This window comes from Crocuta crocuta, unplaced genomic scaffold, assembly GCF_008692635.1.
Source record: "Crocuta crocuta isolate KB4526 unplaced genomic scaffold, BGI_CrCroc_1.0 scaffold113, whole genome shotgun sequence".
NCBI classification, from domain to species: Eukaryota; Metazoa; Chordata; class Mammalia; order Carnivora; family Hyaenidae; genus Crocuta; species Crocuta crocuta.
This window is the reverse complement of record NW_027530368.1, coordinates 10287759-10307692: the sequence shown is the minus strand read 5'-3', so window position 1 is coordinate 10307692 and position 19934 is coordinate 10287759. Positions and strand designations below refer to the sequence as shown.

The following is a 19934-nucleotide window of genomic DNA, read 5'->3' as shown; positions in this document are numbered from 1 at the left end:
CAGAGCCCGACGTGGGGCTCGAACCCACGAGCCGTGAGATCATGACCTAAGCGAAAGTCGGACGCTTAACCGACTAAGCCACCCAGGCGCCCCTGTTGCCTCTTTTATTAAAAACCTATATAAATGGCTTGTTTCTCTGACTAGACTGTCAGTTCCCTGTGGGCAAAGATATTATATCCCTGCGGGAAATAGTGCCTTGAAGTGAAGGATGCTCTAGAAGAATTTGTCATGGATGACAAATGAGAAACTTAGCATTTTCCATTTACTTTTTAGTAGGATAGCCTACATTTTTTTTAATTTTCAGTTATAGGTTTTTTTTTTTTTAAATAACATCACTTAGATTACATAAATGTTATGAAAGAAAGATTTACATTTGGGTTTGAATTCTGACAGGTGATCTTAAGTGCATAACTTTTCTGAATCTCAGTTTCTACTTATATAAACATTGGGTATCAGTACTTTGCCACAGGGTTATTGAGAAGCTGAAATGAGATGAATTGAGTGTCCTAGACATAAAATAATAGATGGCCAGTGAGTTTTCCTTTTCTTTCTTGAAATGGTGGTGGCCATTCAGATAGCGTTGCCACCATAAACATAACCATATGACATCAACAGAAATAAATAGAAACAAAGCAGGTATGACTGTTCTTTATTTTCCTATTCTAAGTTTGGTGTTTAGGTCCCCAGGACTTGGGAGTTGACATATTTTAAAAAAAAAAAAAAAAGTGCAAGAGGGGAAGAGAGGAAGCTTAAATTGTGATACTAATAGATAATTGGTGACAGTTTTTGTTTCAGTGGAGTCAGTAAAAATATTTTGAGCATTTGCATGTGTATTCCTTATAGCAGGCACTTGAAATTCAGAACATCGAGGTATTATACCTTTGTGCTGTTTACATGTGTTTTTGAATGCCTCGCAGGATTTGGGGTTGCTACACTTGGCTTGAATTTCTTCTCCCAAGTGTAGGCAGTGTGCTTTGTAGGAAGGCTGGGCATCTCCGATCTCAAGCACTTTGACCAATATGTCATTAGGTAGAAATGTTCAGTTAATGAAAATGCTTAGTGTTTATAGGCAAGAGCATTTTCAGTATACATTCCTTGGCCGAAAAAAGCTTCACCTTTCTTTGTCCATCTCTCAAGTCAGTGTTCCTCAGGCACTTAAGTATCTTTCTTATAGGAAGACTCTTCTTTCCTAAAGAGAAGACCTAATTCCCTAGCTGTTCTGCTCTCAGGTCATCTTCTGCCTGCTTGTGAAATTACTTGCCTCTTGCTAGTTTTCTCCACTCCAGGGATTGTTGCAGGGCCCCCAGTTACTCTAAATGTGAGTACTAGTGGAGTTTAGAAGGGAATCCGTGTAACAGTTGGAGGTGCTAGGGGTCTTCAGCAGCTGTGACTTTTTGCCAGGTTTGTTAGTGGGTGTCATTTGGGAATTTGCTTTTTTAGAAGTTGTGAGAGCTATCAGATAATCTCTCTATGTGATTTGAAGTTTATAAATGGTGCAGGAACTACAGTTATCTAGCCTGCTAAAGCCATGTTATGTGCTTATACTGTAATATTAGAGGACTTTTTTTTTTGAAATGTTTTTAATAGGCCATTATCTATCTAAATTATATAAAAATGTCCTTTAATATTCTTAATTTGAGGTACTTTCTTATATTTCGGGGGAAGCCATTTGAGTATCTCTGCGTCACTTAAACATTTGAGGCCTATCGACTTTCCCATTTGTTGGAACTCTCTCTTTATGACTTTATTTTTATGATTCCCGCTTGGTAGATGGCCGCTAGCCAGGGAGGATTAGCTGAGCTAATTTTAACTGGAGGGGTCTCAGATGAATATACGGATGAGATGCATTCTGGGATCTGGTTGTGGAGGTTGGGCCTTGGCCTGTTTCTTCTCAAATCCTGAAACTAAATTTAGCTTATTGCTGATTATTTAGATGACTAGGATGTTTTTAGACCAAGGGAATTGTGACATGGAATCTACTAAGGCAGTAGTAGAGGGGACAAAGCAATGACTGAGGCCCACTCCTCATTTTTTTAAAGATAAGTCTTAGGATTCATTATGTTGCTACAGAGAGGGGGACTTAGTTAAATTCAAAATCACAGTTATAAATGGAAAATTAAAAGAAACTCAGAATAAAGAGTTGAGCTGATGAAAACTTTGTTTTTCTACCATGAACTTTGTAATCTCTATGGTTAAATTGCTTTTGTTCTTGATAACTGTGTCTTTCTTCCAGTAAGATGGATGGTTTTAATTTGTGAAAGCGTACCGAAAAAAGAAATTGATAGGGAATGTTAGAGAAATAAGAAATATTAACTGGTAAACTTCTCAGAAGTGCCATTTTAATATTCTGAAGATAAGTTGAAAAATAACTTTAAAAGGAAATTGCTCTAAAATGTTAAATTTTGGACAGTAGGTGTTTTCTTGTAATACCACTTCACAGAGACCCTTCTCCGTATGTGAATTTTTTAAAATAGAAAATAGTAATTTTTTGAATTGTAGTAACTTTAAAATAATGGGATACTGGGGCGCCTGGGTGGCTTAGTCGGTTAAGTGTCCGACTTTCGCTTAGGTCATGATCTCGCGGTTCGTGGGTTCGAGCCCCGCATCGGGCTCTGTGCTGACAGCCAGCTCAGAGCCTGGAGCCTATTTCAGAGTCTGTGTCTCCCTCTGTCTCTGACCGTTCCCTGCTCATGCTGTCTCTCTCTCTCTCTCCTAGAAATAAATAAAAATATTTAAAAAAAATAAAATAATGGGATATTTAATAACACTAGTTGGCCCAATAATGAAAATGCTCCAGGTAAAAGAATAATCTACTGTAGTTTTTTTATTTTCCACCAAGTTGTATTTGGTACTTTTATGCATAAGTGCAGATATTATTAGTTCTCAGAAAGTCAGATATATCCATTTTTGAAAAGTTAATATAAACAAATATTTCAAAGTCAAACTGTGGATTATGTATAAAAAATAAATAAGAGTTGATTGTACTAACTTTCCATAATCTGATTTTTCTTGATATCCAGAATTTATGCCAGTGGAGAAAATCTCAACATTATTAGAATAAAATTTGGGGGAAAGAACCTCTGAGGGTTTGGGATTTAGTGAATGAGGAAGTATTATGATTCACTTACCGCCGTTTTGATTGCTATGAATCTCTTTAGAAGCTTGACTTTTTCTAAAGACTGGTATCCTTTTGACACCGCCTGTATATTCTAAACTATCATATTTTGGGGCGCCTGGGTGGCTTAGTCGGTTAAGCGACCGATTTTCGCTTAGGTCATGATCTCGCGGTTCGTGGGCTCGAGCCCTGCGTCGGGCTCTGTGCTGACTGCCACCTCAGAGCCTGGAGCCTATTTCAGAGTCTGACTCCCTCTCTCTCTGACCCTCCCCTGCTCACGCTGTCTCTCCCTCTCTCCTAGAAATGAATAAAACATTAAAAAAAATGTAAACTATCATATTTTGAACTTGGTATAATGGTGTTTGAATTTTGGACATCTTCATCTTGGATGATTTGATGAATTGTTCCAGGCACAGTGACAATTAATTGAAACCATATGTCTTAGATCTCAAATTCTTCTACCAGGCATGCATCTTTCTATTAATAACTTGCTAAACTCTTTGAAAGTTGGCTTGATCAGTTATCAAAAGAAAATTAAGCTATGTGTTTGATTGGGCTTTAAGTGTGACAAAGGGGATAATTCTCCATTTGAAAGCTGTTTCCCAGTTCTCTGTTGGTGATGCAGGCATCTCTTTTAGTTTGTTGCAGAGTAATTGTTTAGGGCTGAGTTTCTGCCTCTGCCATCATCAGTCCCATTGTTTATTTCTCTCAGTCATTGCCAAAAGAAATCGATTGTGCCCCCAAACCATTTTGACAATTAAGGTTTTTGAGAACCATGGAGAAATTGGCTATTTTGTCTTAGTTAACTTACATAAACAAAAAAATGTTTTGTTTTCCAAAATATTTCTAGATACTTAATTTTTCCTATGTAAATCAAGAGAGTTCCCTGTTTCTCCATGAGTTCACTTGTATATTGTAAAAAATATTCAATCTATTCTTGTACATAAAATAGTCATATGCTTACTCCGCTTTTGAATAAGATTAGTCACCAAAGAAAAAAATACTATTCTCGGGAATATTTCCTTTAACAAGAACTCCATTGCTCCTTGGAGCCTGCAGACAAGGTGTTTAGAGTTTGCTTTCCTCTGGTTGCTGTCCTGGCAAAGGCTGATATGATGTTTCATTTATGTTTAAACCCTGCCTAGAATTTTAAAACTTCCAAAGAGTGCAGGAAAATGAAACAACATAGTTGTATGCACTGTTTTAGATTTACTTATGCCAATGATAAAATGCTTAGTATCTCATAATAAAATATTTAGAGAGTGCATAGAAACTTCGATATTTTTTCATTGCAGAAAACAAACAGTATAGAGGGAAAAGGTGAAGAGCATAAAAGGATGCTTATTCTGTTAAAGAATTTTAACCTCACCTAAAAACCTCATTTTATAGACCTAGTTGGATTTTTGCACGTTTTAATTCAGGCATATGCCTGGAGGTGACAAACTAGGGAAATGTATTGTAACCAAGAAAGGGGAGACCTTCTTCCAGGAAGGAGAAGCAAGGCTCCAGGGTTTGAATTCCAGCTTGGCTCTGCTTACTGTGTCCTTAGGCAACTCAGCATCTCAGAGGCCTCGTTTCATCTCAAAGATAAGGGACTAGGACTCACTGACCTTAAAGCTTTAACAAGCTTAGAAGTTTTAACTAAATGCACATATATCAAATTACAGGACTGGCCTGCCAAATCATTTTTTGTGCTTGATGATGAGGATTTTATGTTGAATCTCTTTTCCCTCCTCTCAACAAATTAGTGTGTTCTAGGCCCTTTGACATGCTTTCTTGTACCTGTTCAACTTAATGTAAGGCAATATTACTTAAGTAGTTGACACATCTTTTCTGAAAGTTCTGTTTTCCAGAAGTGATATTTTCTTTTGTTTTCCCAAGATTTAAAGTGCTATTCTTGTATGGGAACAAAGTTAATCTCAATTATTAATGAGAAATCTGGCTTATGTGTAAATTCTAATAGTTACAATTTTTTAAGTAAGAAGTACATGATTAGCAAAAATCTTGATTAGCAAGTATGTCTGCATATTCAGTGCTAGAACAGTTCTCAGAAGACTGGTACCTTTTATTTTTATCAAAAAGCATTTATTAAGCATAATATTTATATAGAACTGAGTCATTTAAAAAAATCTGTGTAAATGTAAACAGTGCTTTAGTTTGCAATCAGAAATAATCAACATTGACTTTAATACTAAAAAGTCGTATAAAATCAACTAATTGATTTTTCTTATGACTGAATGACATGGATTATATTTTTCCTAAATTAAGGTAAATCTAAATATATAAAATGCCCAAATTTATTTAATATCTAAAGATAGTGAAGGGGAGCCTGGGTGGCTCAGTTGGTTAAGTGTCAGACTCTTGATTTCGTCCTGGGTCATGACCTCATGATTCGAGCCCTGCCTTGGGCTCTGAACTGATGGCATGGAATACAGCCTGAACAACATAGACATGATATATTTTTACTCAGATTATAACCTATTGGGTAAGATAGACATTGAGTAAATTTTAACAAGCATTATGTTATAAAGGAAAGGTAGAAGAATCTACCGTTTGAGCATGTAGTGGGCAACCATGCTTAGTTTAGAAAAATTTCTAGGAGGAGATTACATTTAAACTGAACTTTGACAAATGATATATATTATTGGCTGCTCAAGTTCACTAAATACAAGAATATAAGTTTTTTTTAATGTTTTATTTATTTCTAGGAGAGAGAGAGAGAGAGAGAGACAGCGTGAGCAGGGGAGGGTCAGAGAGAGAGGGAGTCACAGACTCTGAAACAGGCTCCAGGCTCTGAGCTGGCAGTCAGCACAGAGCCCGACGCGGGGCTCGAACCCACGAACCGCGAGATCATGACCTGAGCGAAAGTCGGACGCTTAACCGACTAAGCCACCCAGGCGCCCCGAGAATATAAGTCTTGATCTCTATTTACACGTTATCAGGTGCCTGCACTGTGTCAGGTGCTGAGTCAGGTGTTGAGAAAATAATGTTTTTAATAACATAATATAGCTAGTGCCCTTAAAGTGTTGCAGACAGGCATCTAAGCAAAGAATTAAAATTTAGGGAGTGTTTGATATAATACAGAGGCAGGAGTGATTAAAACCTCCACATTAAAGTTGTTGTAGAAAGGAAGGCCTTTTGAATATTCAGAAGCTACTACTAAGAACACAGAATGCCACCCCCAAAATAGCAGAAGCTACTCAAATTGAAGAGTTTGAGCCTTTGGGGGGCTCAAGTATCAGGGAAGTTTTTTGGAGGTTAAGATGATTCTTAGGATTTGGGAATTCATGCTGGGCCACTAATTTCCAATTTTTTCTTCCTCATTTCTGCCTACCTTTCTCTAAATATGTTGAATGACACTTGAGATGCATGTTTTGGAACAATCTTATAATAATTAGGATGGTTTTAATTTCATGGAGCAGAAAAATACCAACATTTGTCGTAAAAAATGAGGGACTTCTATGACACGAATCTTGAAGTAGCATGTTCCATAGTTGGCTAATTGAGTATAGAGATTGCATCAACCTTTCTTTCTCTGCTTTCTTCTTCTTCTTCTTCTTCTTTTCTTAATATTTTAAGTTTTTAATTTAATTTTATTATTTTATTTTATTTCATTTTATTTTTTTATTTTATTTGAGAGAGACAGAGACCGTGTAAGTCGGGGAGGGGCAGAGAGAGAATCCCAAGCAGGCTTTGCGCCACCAGCGCAGATCCTGATACAGGGCTCAAACCCATGAAACTGTGAGATCATGACCTGATCTGAAACAGAGAGTGGAACGGTTAACAGATTCAGCCACCCAGGTGCCCCTCTCCTCTGCTTTCTTAAGCCTATCTTTCTCATTCTTGGGTCAGCTTCCCTTAAGGTCACTAAATGGTAGAAGAAACTGGAGGTAAGCAGTGGACACAGGGGAGGAAAAGGTTCTATTTCTTTACATGTGTCTCTTTTTTCAGTTTCTCTTAAGTCTTCTGGCAAACTACACTCTGTGGCTCACTGGTCAGAATCATATTATGTTTCCTGCTTAAACAAATCTCTGGGAAGGCTTTAGACCAGTCTGGGCCCAGTGCTGTCTCTGAAGCCCCTGGCCTTGAGACAGACAACAGGTGACAGAATAGCATGGGTGTGGGGAGAAGAATGATGTGTATGGCTGCTACAAATGTATTAATAAGAAAAGTGGAGTATGATATATATCAGAGCTACTCAAAGCAATACAGATAGCATTCACTTATTAGAAATGCATAGTCTCCCCACATCAGACCTACTCCCAGAGTCAGGATACTAGCAGCTTGCCCTTCAGGTAATTTGTGTATACATTAAAATTTTAGAAGCTCTACTGAGATACGACAAATTAAGAAATTACAAACTTTAGACATTCTGTTCTAGCACTTTCATTAGCTTTGTCTACTCAAATATTTACTTCAACTTGGCTATTAAAACATGTCTGGTTAAGGAATTTGTATTTATTTCCCATCAAACGCAAATTCATCAATGAAGAAGAGAAGTGATATGATTGGGGTTGCAGCTTAGGGAGACCAATTCATTCTACCTGGTACCACCAGATTAGAATGACAAATGGGCAGAATGCTTTGAAAACTGTTGTCATCATGACCAGGAGAGTGGAAATGAGAGGAGAAATTAAGGTAGCAGCATTGGTAATGGAAAGCAATGAATGATAATTGTGGCAGTTGAGGTATATTATATAGTATTGGAAGTATATTATATAGTATTGGATTAGACATAATGTAAGAAGAAAGGAGGGAAGAGTCTGCTGTGACTGAGGTTTTTAGGTCATCTAGGACTGAGTGGGCCGATGTTCATATCATGGAGGGCAGGGAGGTGGATTTAGTTTAGACAGTTTGTACATGTTCGGTGTGAAGTACCCATCCCTAGTATCCAGGTGGAAAAGGTCTAGAAAGCTGTAGGGAAGGTGAGTCTGGAGCTCAGGAAAAAAGATCAGGATACAAGGCACATTTTTGGGAGTTATCAGTAAGGATATTGGTAAGGGTATAATTGAAGGAAAAAGTGGTCTGGGGACAGAATCTTAAGGAAACCCTGGGAGTAGGAGAAAAAAGAGCCAGTTAGGGAAACTGAGGCCTAGTTTCAGGTTATCCAGTAGGAGTGTTGGAACACATCCTCTGTAGATGAGGGGGAACTACTAAATACTTGGATCACAAGTCATTTCCTGGTTAAAGATTTAAGGGAGTCAGATTCTGACTGTTGGGTTTCTCTCAATGTGGGTTTGCAAGGAAGGTTGGGACTGATAGAGCTGAGTGGTGGGTGGGTGGGAGGTGGCCTGGGAGAGCTCCTAACCTGTTGGTTGCTTTTGGTATTCTTTCTGTAGCCTTTCCATGGCCTGTGCATTGTGAAGCTAGCTGTCTTCTTTAGACTGTGAAGTTGTTTTGTTCATGCCAGTATCAGGATGTTAGGGTAGGGTATTACCTATACCTCTTAGTTGATGAAATGGATGAAATGAAATACCTGCATTAAATGACAACAATTGGTAGATTGAATGTCTCCTACCTCTTGATTCTATTACTTTCCTCTTCCTTTTTTTTTTTTTTTTCTTGGCTCCAGTTAGATAGGGGAAAGTCCATGATGTTGAAATTTTATTTCTTGTGAACAAGGAAGAATTAGGAAATTGAGGTGGCAGGAAAGCTTATTATAAAAAAATAGTTACTTCTTGTTCTATCCCAAATGGACTAAATTATTAAATCAACGAGGACCATTCTAGTAAGCCTGTGTGGAGATGAGTTTCCTGTCTGTTCCATTAGGTATAAGAAGACATTCTTATAGAAATGCTTTTGGAGGAGAGTATTTATGGATTTTGTGCCAAGATTAAAGAGAGTCAGACTAGGAGGAAAAAATGAGCAGGATATTTCTACCTCATTGTGGTGGGATGGGGCTCAGAATAAATTGGCTTTGCTTCTGAGCTCCAGCATTAGCTGGTTCTGTAACCTTGGATTACTCATTTAACGATTTCAGCCTCAGTTTCCTCATCTGTAAAACGTTGAGGGTAAACTAAATTCCTCTCTAAAAATGTTTTGAGTTATGACCAAGGTAATGTTAGATTCCTAATCCACTCTGTCTAATGTTGAGAATGATCAGTTCTCTATTGCTAGGAAGGAGGGATAAAACGTTTTGGGAGGTTAGAAATCTTGCGTTATTCATGGGATTCTTTAATTGATCTTCAATTAGAAACACAACTGCCATTGCTAGAAGTCTAACCCAAGAATGTTAAGTCCAAGAAAGCTTTTAAGGTATGCACTTTTTTTCCCTACCCCAAATTGCAGACTTTTCTTGAAAAATTCAGGATAGATAAGGAGGTCACCACAAAGAGAAATGGCTTCTAGGTCTGTGTCTCATGACCTGTGTCTCATGTGTTTAAGATAGATACTCTTCTTGAATAAGCATACGTCCTTATTCTTGCATATTCTTCAATCCTTAAAAGTCCTTCTTTATTCTTTAGTCACTAAAAAACAAAACTTCAATAGTAGCACTGCCCAGAGGAAGGGATAGGAAACAGCAGTGGAATAGGGTGGAAGAGATGATAGGCTCCTTATAATGTTCTTTTGTTGCATAAGGTGTTCATATCTACAGAGTGGCTTGAGGGAGTACAACTTGTTCTTTGTGTTTGATGCTATATCAAAGAAATGGGAGGAATAAATGTTACAGACATTTGTTACAATTAGAGTTTGAATCTGGGTTTTTTTAAATTCATATCTTAAGTTTGGACCTGCTGCACCTGGCAGAGATCACATGTAATATTAAATGTCTTTCAGCCAACCTGGCTGGGCTTGCCTTGGCTTGGTAGGGAGGACAGTGACATGGGTTCTGTGTGTTTTGGCCTTTAATCCTGTAGATTGATAGGCTGTTGTTCTGTAGAGGGAGTCTACAGAGTTTGGTGGGGTTTTTTGTTTGCTTGGCGTTTTGTTTTCCTTTTCTCATGTAGACAAATTTCAGACAGCTATTAATAAAATTATTTTTAAACTTTGCAGTTACATTTATAGTTCTCTGATTTTGGCATTTGCCTAGAATATAGGTTAAATATTTGTATCACTAATTTTTAAGAATGTGACTGAATGCTGGTTTTCAGGATCTAATTTCAGTAACAAAGCAGCAAGTCTGTTAGATGTCTTTGAGTCCAACAAAAAAAAGAACCTTATTTTAAAAATCATTATACATTTCTTGATCTATTTTAATCCATCAATGACACAGAATCAGAGAATTCATGTGTCCTTAATTTAGAGGTTTTTATGCTTGTTTTTAGTAGAATTTTCTTCCAAATTATTTCTTAAAGATTAATATGGGAGTTGGCTTAAAGACTGTGGGAGTGATATCCCAGGTATACAGCTTCTGAGCTCCAGCATTAGCTGCTTCTGTAACCTTGGATAACTCACTTAACTGCTGGGGCAGCAGGGTGGGGGGGATACTTAACCTGTGACAAGTTTTAAATTGCAATTAAGTCAGCCAAGGGGTGATTGTGTATAGTCGATGTCATATTAACTCTAGTTTAAAATGTTCTGCAGGAGTTTTTTTAGATACCTATCATAGGTATGCAAGTGCTCATCCATTGTCAGGAGTTGTTAACAGATGATTATCAAGTCTCTACCTACTAGTGGAAACATACAGTAAGGTTGTGTGTGTGTTTCTTACCTCACAAAGAAGTCACTTATGAACCAGAATTTAGGTCACTTTAGAATTTTACTGGAGTCCTTAATTTTTGTGGAGTCCACAAACTTAGTTGTGTTGTGGTTTATGCCTAGAAAAAGAGCACAGTTAGGGGCCCCTGGGTAGCTCAGTTCGTTAAGCGTCTGACTTCTTGTTTTTGACTCAGGTCAGGATCTCCTGGGCATCAGGGCTCTAATGCTGACAGCAGGGAGCCTGCTTGGAATTCTGTCTTCCTCTCTCTCTGCCCCTCCCTGCTCATTCTCCCTCTCTCTCAAAACAACAACAAAAAAAACACCCTTAAGAGCACAGTTAGAAAACAGCTATTTTAGGGCTCCTGGTGGCTCATTCGGTTAAGCCTCTGACTTCGGCTCAGGTCATGATCTCACACTTCGTGGGTTCAAGCCCGGCGTTGGACTTTGTGCTGATAGCCGGCTCAGAGCCTGGAGCCTGCTTCTGATTCTGTATCTCCCTCTCTCTCTCTGACCCTCCCCTGCTCATGCTGCCTCTCTCTCTCCTACTCTCTCAGAAATAAATAAAACGTTAAAAAAAATTTGAAAAAGAAAACAGCTATTTTAGGATTAGATTATGTGTTCTTGCCAAATTTCCTTGTTCCCTTCCCCCTCCCCACCCCCGGATTTTAATATTACAGGAAATGTATTTTAAAAGACTTTTGAAGAACGATATTAAATATCTCATTTGTTAACATTTGTAGTATTTGGAAGGAGAAGCTGTCTGCATTAAATGAATTGCTTTAGGAGTTCCATAGTTTACTAATTTCTGCTCTCATAAGTATCTTATTGGTTATTCTGGCTTTACTTCTGCCTGTATAAATGTTTTCTTCTGCCTAGATAACAAATAAAAGAATTTATGATGTGTGCATTTTACTGAAATGATTCTGCTCAATTAATCAGCATTTGTAGAACTAGTTATCAAACAAAATGTTTGAACATAAGCTTCAAAACTACATTTATATCGAGGCGCCTGGGTGGCTCAGTAGGTTAAGCGTCCGACTTTGGCTCAGGTCATGACCTCACAGTTCATGGGTTTGAGCCCTGCTTTGAGCCTAGAGCCTGGAGCTTGCTTCAGATTCTACTATCTCCCTCTCTCTCCCTGACCCTCCTCTGACCACACTCTCTCTCTCTCAGAAATAAATAAAACATTAAAAAAAATAAAAAAAAACTACATTTATAAAAATAAATTTGAGTTGGGTATGTATTGAAGAAAAAAGGTGATGTGTACAGTAGTCTGATTGTCCCTTATTTCGTAAGTAATCGACAAAATAATTACTATCTAGATAACTAAGCATGTAAAACAACATGTGTTGGCATATTTCTCCCAAGGTGTTTAGGCTTGGGATGTTTTCTTCTATATTTTTCTATTTTTATTTGTTTACATCTATCAGGCACTTCTGTTACCTTTAGGAAGTCACCTTTAGTGAGATCCGTCTGTCACAGAGATGCCCATCTATGCCAAAAGCCCTGATAGTTTTGTATGACAGAGATAAACACTAAAAAGTCTTGGCTGAAATTGGGGACAAGAAGTGGGGAGGCAGCCCTGTGTTCTCCTTTTAGGTGAAAAGGTTGATGCCAGACACATAGAAGCACCTGGGAATTGCCAGTATCTCTCAAGGGGTTTTTCTTTAATAAGGAATGAGAAACTGGAGGGGCTTCATTCTAAAATGGAAAGAATTCCTTAATTTTTTTTCATCTGGCCTGGAAGGGAAGGGATTTTTTTGCTTCTGCGAAATTGCTAAGCCCCTTCAGTTCTCTTATCCGGCAACAGTTTCATAAGGGCATGTTCCATAAAATCTACCTTTATTAACATTATTCCAGTTGTTCTCATTTTTCTCTAGCTTTGATGGCTAAGAGGGAAGCATTAGTAGAGATGGAACTAAATGCCCAAATGAAGATTAATCCATTTATTCCCACCTGCCCCATCTTTCTGAAAGTGTTTATTGCTGTTTCAGATATACTAGTAATACATATGGGTGTAACAAATTTGAGGCCATATATGATTGTATAGTCCTAATTAGTGGACACTACTGAAATGCTTCGAGGGATAATAGGACTAAAGGGTTGAACCCTTTCATTTGCTGAGAAACTAGAAATAAATCAGTTATAGCTTACCAGCTATTTGAATGGCTGTCTGATTTTTTTTCTGTTGGTGATTCTATATTTTTAAGATCTTAGCAAAGCCATGTCTCAGGATGGTGCTTCTCAGTTCCAAGAAGTCATTCGACAAGAGCTAGAATTATCTGTGAAGAAGGAACTAGAAAAAATACTTACCACAGCACCATCACATGAGTTTGAGGTAAGGACTCTGCAGTGATTCTCTCACTTCTTCCATCCATCTCCATGCTGAGTTGCTATTGCCTCTGTTGATCATTTAGCCTGTAATAAGCACAAAATATAATAGCATTAAAAAAATTACGATTGCTTAACAATTAGGATTTTCAACATTTGCCCATTGTTAAACCATTGTCCTTTCTTCTTTAATTCTAGGAAGTTTCTAAAGTCTAAAAGAATCAGAACAAAAAATTATTTGTTCTGTGTTCTAATATCATTGGGTAGAAAAATGGATACCAGTATTCAGTTAGAATTATCAACCGTATATCCTGCTGCATGCCTTTTTCCAGAGAGCCAGTTCTAATAGAACCATGCTACTTTGTCAGCATAGACAGGTATTTTTACTTTTCTGCTTATAAATCAATAGATCCTCCTTTTAATTTTCAAATTTCAGTTTGTACTTAATGTTTTGAGTTTAGCTGTGTTTTGTTACTTTTTCTTTAAGTGAAGGTTAATCTTCACTTAAAAGAAGTAGAAAAAGATATTGGCAAATAAATGTAGAGAACCAATTGAAATTCCCATGAACCAAATGGTGTTGAGTTTACATGACAACTGCTGGGAGATTTGGGTATTATTTGCTTGTATTACTTTAAGTGTGGTTCCTATTAACTTTTGTTCCTCTTTACCTTTAAGTTGGGGACATAAAAAACTCTCTGCTGTACTCCATATTCTAATAGTGTAAGAATTTAATTGAAAGGTATTTTAAATGTATAATATCTATATTAAAATTAAACATTCTGCTAATTGTAACAAGAACTTCTATTTTCATAGCACACTAAAAAAGACCTTGATGGATTTCGGAAGCTATTTCATAGATTTTTGCAAGAAAAAGGACCTTCTGTGGATTGGGGAAAAATCCAGAGACCTCCAGAAGATTCGGTAAGTTTTAGATGTAGGAAAATTTAGGAAAATGTAGGAAAATTTAAGGTGATTCAAGACCTGGGCTTAAATTTGGGGGTGAGATACTGTGGAGGACCTGTAAGAACCATCACTTTGCATTTCCTCTTGCCGAAACTACAACCTACTGCTTTCTACTTTTCAGTCCTGCAGAGGACTTAGGAAAGTCTAATCTCGCTATAACAATACCTTCTAATTAAAAAATCCCTGAATATGAGGCAGTTCTTTTGCAAAGTACCAAACACACAGTAAGAGCTTCATTTATGTTCTTTTCTTCCTTCTTTCCCCCAAACCATTTGATTTCTGATAGCCTATAGTGTCTTGTACAGATGCTAAGTCACCTACTTAAAGCTCGCCTCATGCTTTCAACCCATCTTTGTAGCCATATTTCCCTTGCCTGTTTTTCACATGTTGTATTTCTCTGCTTCTAGACTTCTGTATATATCATTTCTTTGGAATACTTTGGTCTTTTCACCTATCAAAATCCTGCTCATTCTTTGAGGCTCAATCTAAATGCCTCCACCTCTGTCATCGACCCCTAGCATAAAGCTACTCTGAAGAATTGTAGTGCAGTAGTATCAGAGGTACAAGTCTAGTTTTACTGCTTAGGAGGTTGATGTAAAATGAGAATAAAACCAAGTGATTTATGTACTTTACAGGGATATGAAGCTTCATTAAGAAGCATATGTGGAAACATGTTAAACCATGAAGCATTTTTTCAGATACTAGTGGTTATTTCTGCCATCATGTGGCACTTAGCTGGCATGAGTAGTAGTTGTTTGTATGCATGTATTGTCTTCCTACGAGACCTTGAGGCTGGGGAACCATGTGTCCTAAGCAAATGTTTGTTCAATGAATGATCTAAATGCAGTTGATTGTCTAGGGAATAGGTTTTGTTAACGTATTGATCTTTCTTCTCTTTCCTGTCGGCAGTTTTGAGCTGGCTGTTTGTAGCACTTTTCTTTCTTTCTTTTTTTTTTTTTTTTGTAGCACTTTTCATTTCAGGTGAAAGAGACGAGAGAGTGGAGCAATTTTATGTAGATAGTTTAGCTCTTAAATGTCTACAGTCTTCAATTATCTGTTTTTAAAACAAGGCTGTTTAGAGCAGAGGTTTGGCAAAGTTCTGCCTGAAGACTGTTCCACTGTGTATGTAAAGTTTAATGGGAATGTAATTGCACACATCATTTATATACCATCTATGGTGACTTAAACTAATGGAGTCCCTTGGATTTTTTCCTGAGAAAATCTTAAATGTAGTTCCTGGTTAGGAGTACTTTTCTTTCCAGTGTGTGGAAAATGCTTTTCAGTTCTTAAATTTATTAAAATTATTGATTACATGCTCATTGTAAAAAAACAAAGAAACAACAACAACTTAAAGAAAATAAAAATCTCACTTAACCATTCACCTTGAGGAATTTCTCATTTTTGATGTTGAAGTTAAAATTCCTCTTGTCTGTAATGCTTGCCAATTACTCTGTGTGTGTGTGTGTGTGTGTGTGTGTGTGTGTGTGTATACGCGTGTGTGTGGAAGTCTACTATGGCCTTGGTGAATGAATTAATGATCTGTTTTTCTGATTATAAGTGTAGAATTAATAATATTATCTCCTGAAAAAGAGTAATAAGAGAATTCTTCTGGATAGTTCTATAGTTTTAAAAAAGGAACTATTTGTTAGTTCAGTCAGATTTGTTTTTAAATTCAGATTTTTAAAAAAGGTTGAGAATAAGCCTATTCTCAATTTAATAAAAAATTTAGACATTTAAGTAACTCTGATTTTGCCTAGAAGTTTATTCCTTATTGAAGTAACTTCATTCTTCTAATTAATGATGGATCTGGGCATAAAGGTGTAGTTAATTCTTGCATACATGGACTCTTGTTTTTCCTACACAAACTTAATCTTTGGATGATAGAGCCTACTGTGTAGGAAGGCACATAGATGTGTTACTTTTAGTATATTTTCAGGTTCAGGATACTGCTTTGTCAGTGAGACATCTGCCTTTGTGTATTTTGAAAAAATACTGTGTTATAACAAATCTTGGCATAAGGATTGCAGGGTGGAGAAGGCAGGGAGGGAGGAATCAGAACCACCGAAGGATTTTTTCAGTTCAGTACTACCATCCCTAACAAGGTTCTGACAAATACTTTCAAGAGGGTGTGTGCCCGTAGTAAGCTTTAGTTACTGATAGGAATGCAGAGTTGATACAGAAAAAGAATAAAAAAATAGAATTCTGGATGTAGTTTCATTTAGTGAAGTCTTTTCTCTGTTTATAGAAGTGTAAGTCTTCATTAAAAATTTTGAAGCATAGATTTTGAGCATCTTTTAAAAAATATAGTTATAATCCCATATGCCCTTAATGTTGAAGGTTTCAGAGGACAGAGGGAAAAGGTAAGTTTGTTCTTTTATGTCCTGAACTTCTTGAGGCCACAAATGTTACACTCTGAATGTTAACAACTTTTGCAAATAGTTATAAGAATATAGATCATGGGACAGTGTTGTTCACCTTGCTTCTCTACATTCTTCCAGCTCCCTTCCTCCCTCCCCCCTTTCCTATAGATTTTCTGTCTCTTGTCATAGAGATTATGCAGAGGTCAGTTTTCCTCTCAAAGCATAACTTTTTTTTTTTTTTTACTACACATAGGTTTTTGTTTTTTAAAAAAGTTTATTTATTTTGAGAGAGAAGGAGGCAAAGAGGGAATGAGTAGGGGGAGGGGCGGAGAGAGGGAGAGAGAGAATCCCAATCCATGCCATTGGCCTGGAGCCTGATGTGGGGCTCTATCCCACAAACTGAGATCATGGCCTGAGCTGAAACCAAGAGTGAGATGCTTATCCAACTGAACCACCCAGGCGCCTCTGGTTTTTGTTTTTTAAATGCAGGTGATACTTTAGCCTCCTAACCGAGAAGAAATTATTGTGGGAGAATAGTCATTTAGAGTAACATTTCTCACGTCAGCCTTGGGTCAAAGCTGTGCACATAAATGTTGCCATAGTAGAATATCTCTGTTTTTGTATAGGAGTTGGCAGACTACCAGTTGGCTACCTTGTTTCATAAATAAAGTTTTATTGGAACACAGCTGATAGCTGCTGTCATAGGACAATGGCAGAGTCGAATAGTTGGAACTGAGACCCTGTGTCCTATACAACCTAATACATTCCTTCTTGGCCCTTTAGGGAAAAATTTTGCTGAACCCATTTTAGTATACTTTTTGATTACTTCTTTGGCCTTTAGAAAACTGAACTTAAATGCCTTTTTCATTCAGATGATTACTTTTTAATAAAATATTTGTATAAATACTAGATTGAAGGATATACTTACAGATAGCATTGAAATTTTATGTTTTATGAATATACTCTTCTATTGAATACTTCATTTAGCAGTTTAGTTAGTAAGCATATACTTTTTTAAAAAATTTTTATGTTGTGGAAGTGTAGTTGACACATACTGTTAAGTTAGTTTCAGGTGTACAATATAATGATTCTTGACAATTTTATACATTATGCTATGCTCACTACAAGTGTTACCATCTGTTCCCATACAGCACTATTACAGTACCATTGCCTATATTCCCTGTGCTGTACCTTTTATTCTTGTAACTTACTCATTCTATAACTGGAAGCCTGTATCTCCTATTCCCCTTCCCCCAATGTGCCATCCCCCTCCCCTCTGGTAACCATTAGTTTGTTCTGCACATATATGTTTTTTGAAAAGCCGATTGAGTCCATATTTTATTGAATTCTGGCTAAAACAAAAAACCCTCAATTTAAGGAGTTATGGCATGGATAATTCTCTGTTCCAATTTTGTGAATGTTAAGTACATAAATGTTATAATCAAGATATACCTTGATATTTAGCTACATAAATAAAAGAAATTTTTAAAAAACTGTATTAAGGTCCATGTTTTGGATTAGAGCAAGGAAGGACCAGTCAACATGTGCAGCTTCATTTGACCATTTCATTCTTTTCTAGAGAGGCTGTTAGTGTCTTGTTCCTGAACAAACTTAATATTTGAGTTTATATATTGGATGTAGAGGGATGGGAACTAAAAAGAAACCAGGAGATAATAGAGTCTGCTCAAGAAGATAGTACTGTGGCTAACAGGTTATTTTGAGCTCTAACTTAAAACCTGTTATCACTTGGCCAACAGTGATCTCTGTTGATAATAAGGTACATTCTCATTTATGTGAAAATGTTCTCTAAAAACGGCTTTTTCAATTAGATCAGAACACAGCATCTTGACTTGATTGTCATTGTTCTTGTTTTAAAGTCTCCCAAAGGGTAAGGATGTATTTGTGAATGGGGAGGAGTTATATAGGGTCATCTCTCTCTCTCTCTCTCTCTTTTTTAATGGAAAGAATTGGCATGAAGAATATCATAGAATGTTGAATAAATTCAGCAGATTTTTTGTTTTGCTCCATAAAATAATTGATTTTTCTTAGTCTATCAGTACAAAACATTAAAATGTGCATGTTTAAATGGTAAGGCATTCTGAGAAATTTACTGTAAGTGCGTGGAGTAAAAACGCAGTTGTTTTTTTTTTTTAATGGAAGATGAACCATAGTCTATTGTGCAACTAATGTTGCCTGGAGCCTGTCTTCGGGTTCTGTGTCTCCCTCTCTCTCTGACCCTCCCCTGCTCATGCTATCTCTATCTCTGTCTCAAAAATAAAACATTAAAAAAAAAAAAAAGGAAATGTGTTTCTTCTTAAACCCTTGTAGGGCTCTAGTTCCCACTTTACCATTTCCCTTAAACACATAAGCTGAGCAAATATGTATCTTTCTAAAATACTGTCTTTTCCTTCATTCAGTCTTCTCCCAAGGAAGAAGTCAGCCTAGCTCCCCCCTCAGCTGGCCTTTCTCTTAACCTTTATCCACCCACTCACACCTGCCCTTTAATCTTCTATAAAGATTTCTTTTTATAGCCTCTGGCCTTTTCCCCCTGCCCCACCTTCATTCTTCTAGGGCTGTTCCAACAGTGTGAATTACAGAATGTACTCTACTTCTTTAGTCACTGGCTATTTAGTACTGCAGAGTTTAAAGCTAGTACACAGTATAAATAGGATGATGTCAAGAGGGTTCAGTTTCATTTTTTAGGCAATTTGGGATTATTGTTATTTTGAAGGAATTTTTGTTCACATACTATAGGAGGGTTGGTTTAAAGGTAATATACAAGTTTGATTTTAGTAATGAGCAGTCTTGTCACATAAGCAGGTTAGGTTGGATTTTTGGACCTGTTATCTCTTCTATTAGAACTTTTTTCCAACTCCAGCTTTCTTCCAACTCCTTTTCAACAAAGGTCCTCTACCTTTGTCTTTTCTAATCGCTGCTGAAGTGGAAAGTTCTTTGAAAGCTACCACTTTAGTTGATAAGGATATGGGCCAAATGACCCAAAAGGTTAACTACTACTTTTATTACTTCAGCTGACTTCTCTAAAAGGGTGATGAATACATACCTGTTTGTAGTGTTTGAATTTTTCTTTTACTATCGTATATATTACTTTCTTCCCCCCAAGGTTTTATTTAAGTTCCAGTTAGTTAACCTGTAGTGTACTATTAGTTTCAGGTGTAAAGTTTAGTGATTCGTCACATACATCCAATACCCAATTCTCATCAGAATTGCCCTTCTTAATACCCATCACCCATTTAACCTATCCCATCGCCTACCTCCCCTCCAGTAACCCTCAGTTTTTTGGTTTAACCCATATTCATCTGTTTGGTTTTTTTTCTTAAATTCCATATATTAGTGAAATCATATCATATTTGTATTTCTCTGACTGATTTTGCTTACATACTCTCTAGCTCCATGCGCATTGTTGCAGATGGCAAGATTTCATTCTTTTTGATGGCTGAGTAATACTCCATTTTAAGTATATACACCATCTCTTGTTTATTCATCAAAGGGCATTTGGACTCTTTCAT

General features: G+C 36.9%; 1 protein-coding gene across 3 annotated transcripts in view; it reads left to right on the top strand.

The window, feature by feature from the left end:
• The window catches only part of UGP2 (UDP-glucose pyrophosphorylase 2), a 62544-nt gene that overhangs the window by 3298 nt on the left and 39312 nt on the right, over window positions 1–19934 (top strand). For 2 of the 3 annotated variants that reach the window (XM_077766432.1, XM_077766431.1), the window contains exons 2-3: window positions 12964–13091; window positions 13898–14005. In XM_077766432.1, coding sequence (XP_077622558.1) covers window positions 12978–13091; window positions 13898–14005 — 222 coding nt within the window. In that variant the 5' untranslated portion in view covers window positions 12964–12977. Of the gene's footprint in view, window positions 1–12963; window positions 13092–13282; window positions 13462–13897; window positions 14006–19934 lie in introns of those variants that run through there. The other variant, XM_077766433.1, reaches the window with a different exon arrangement.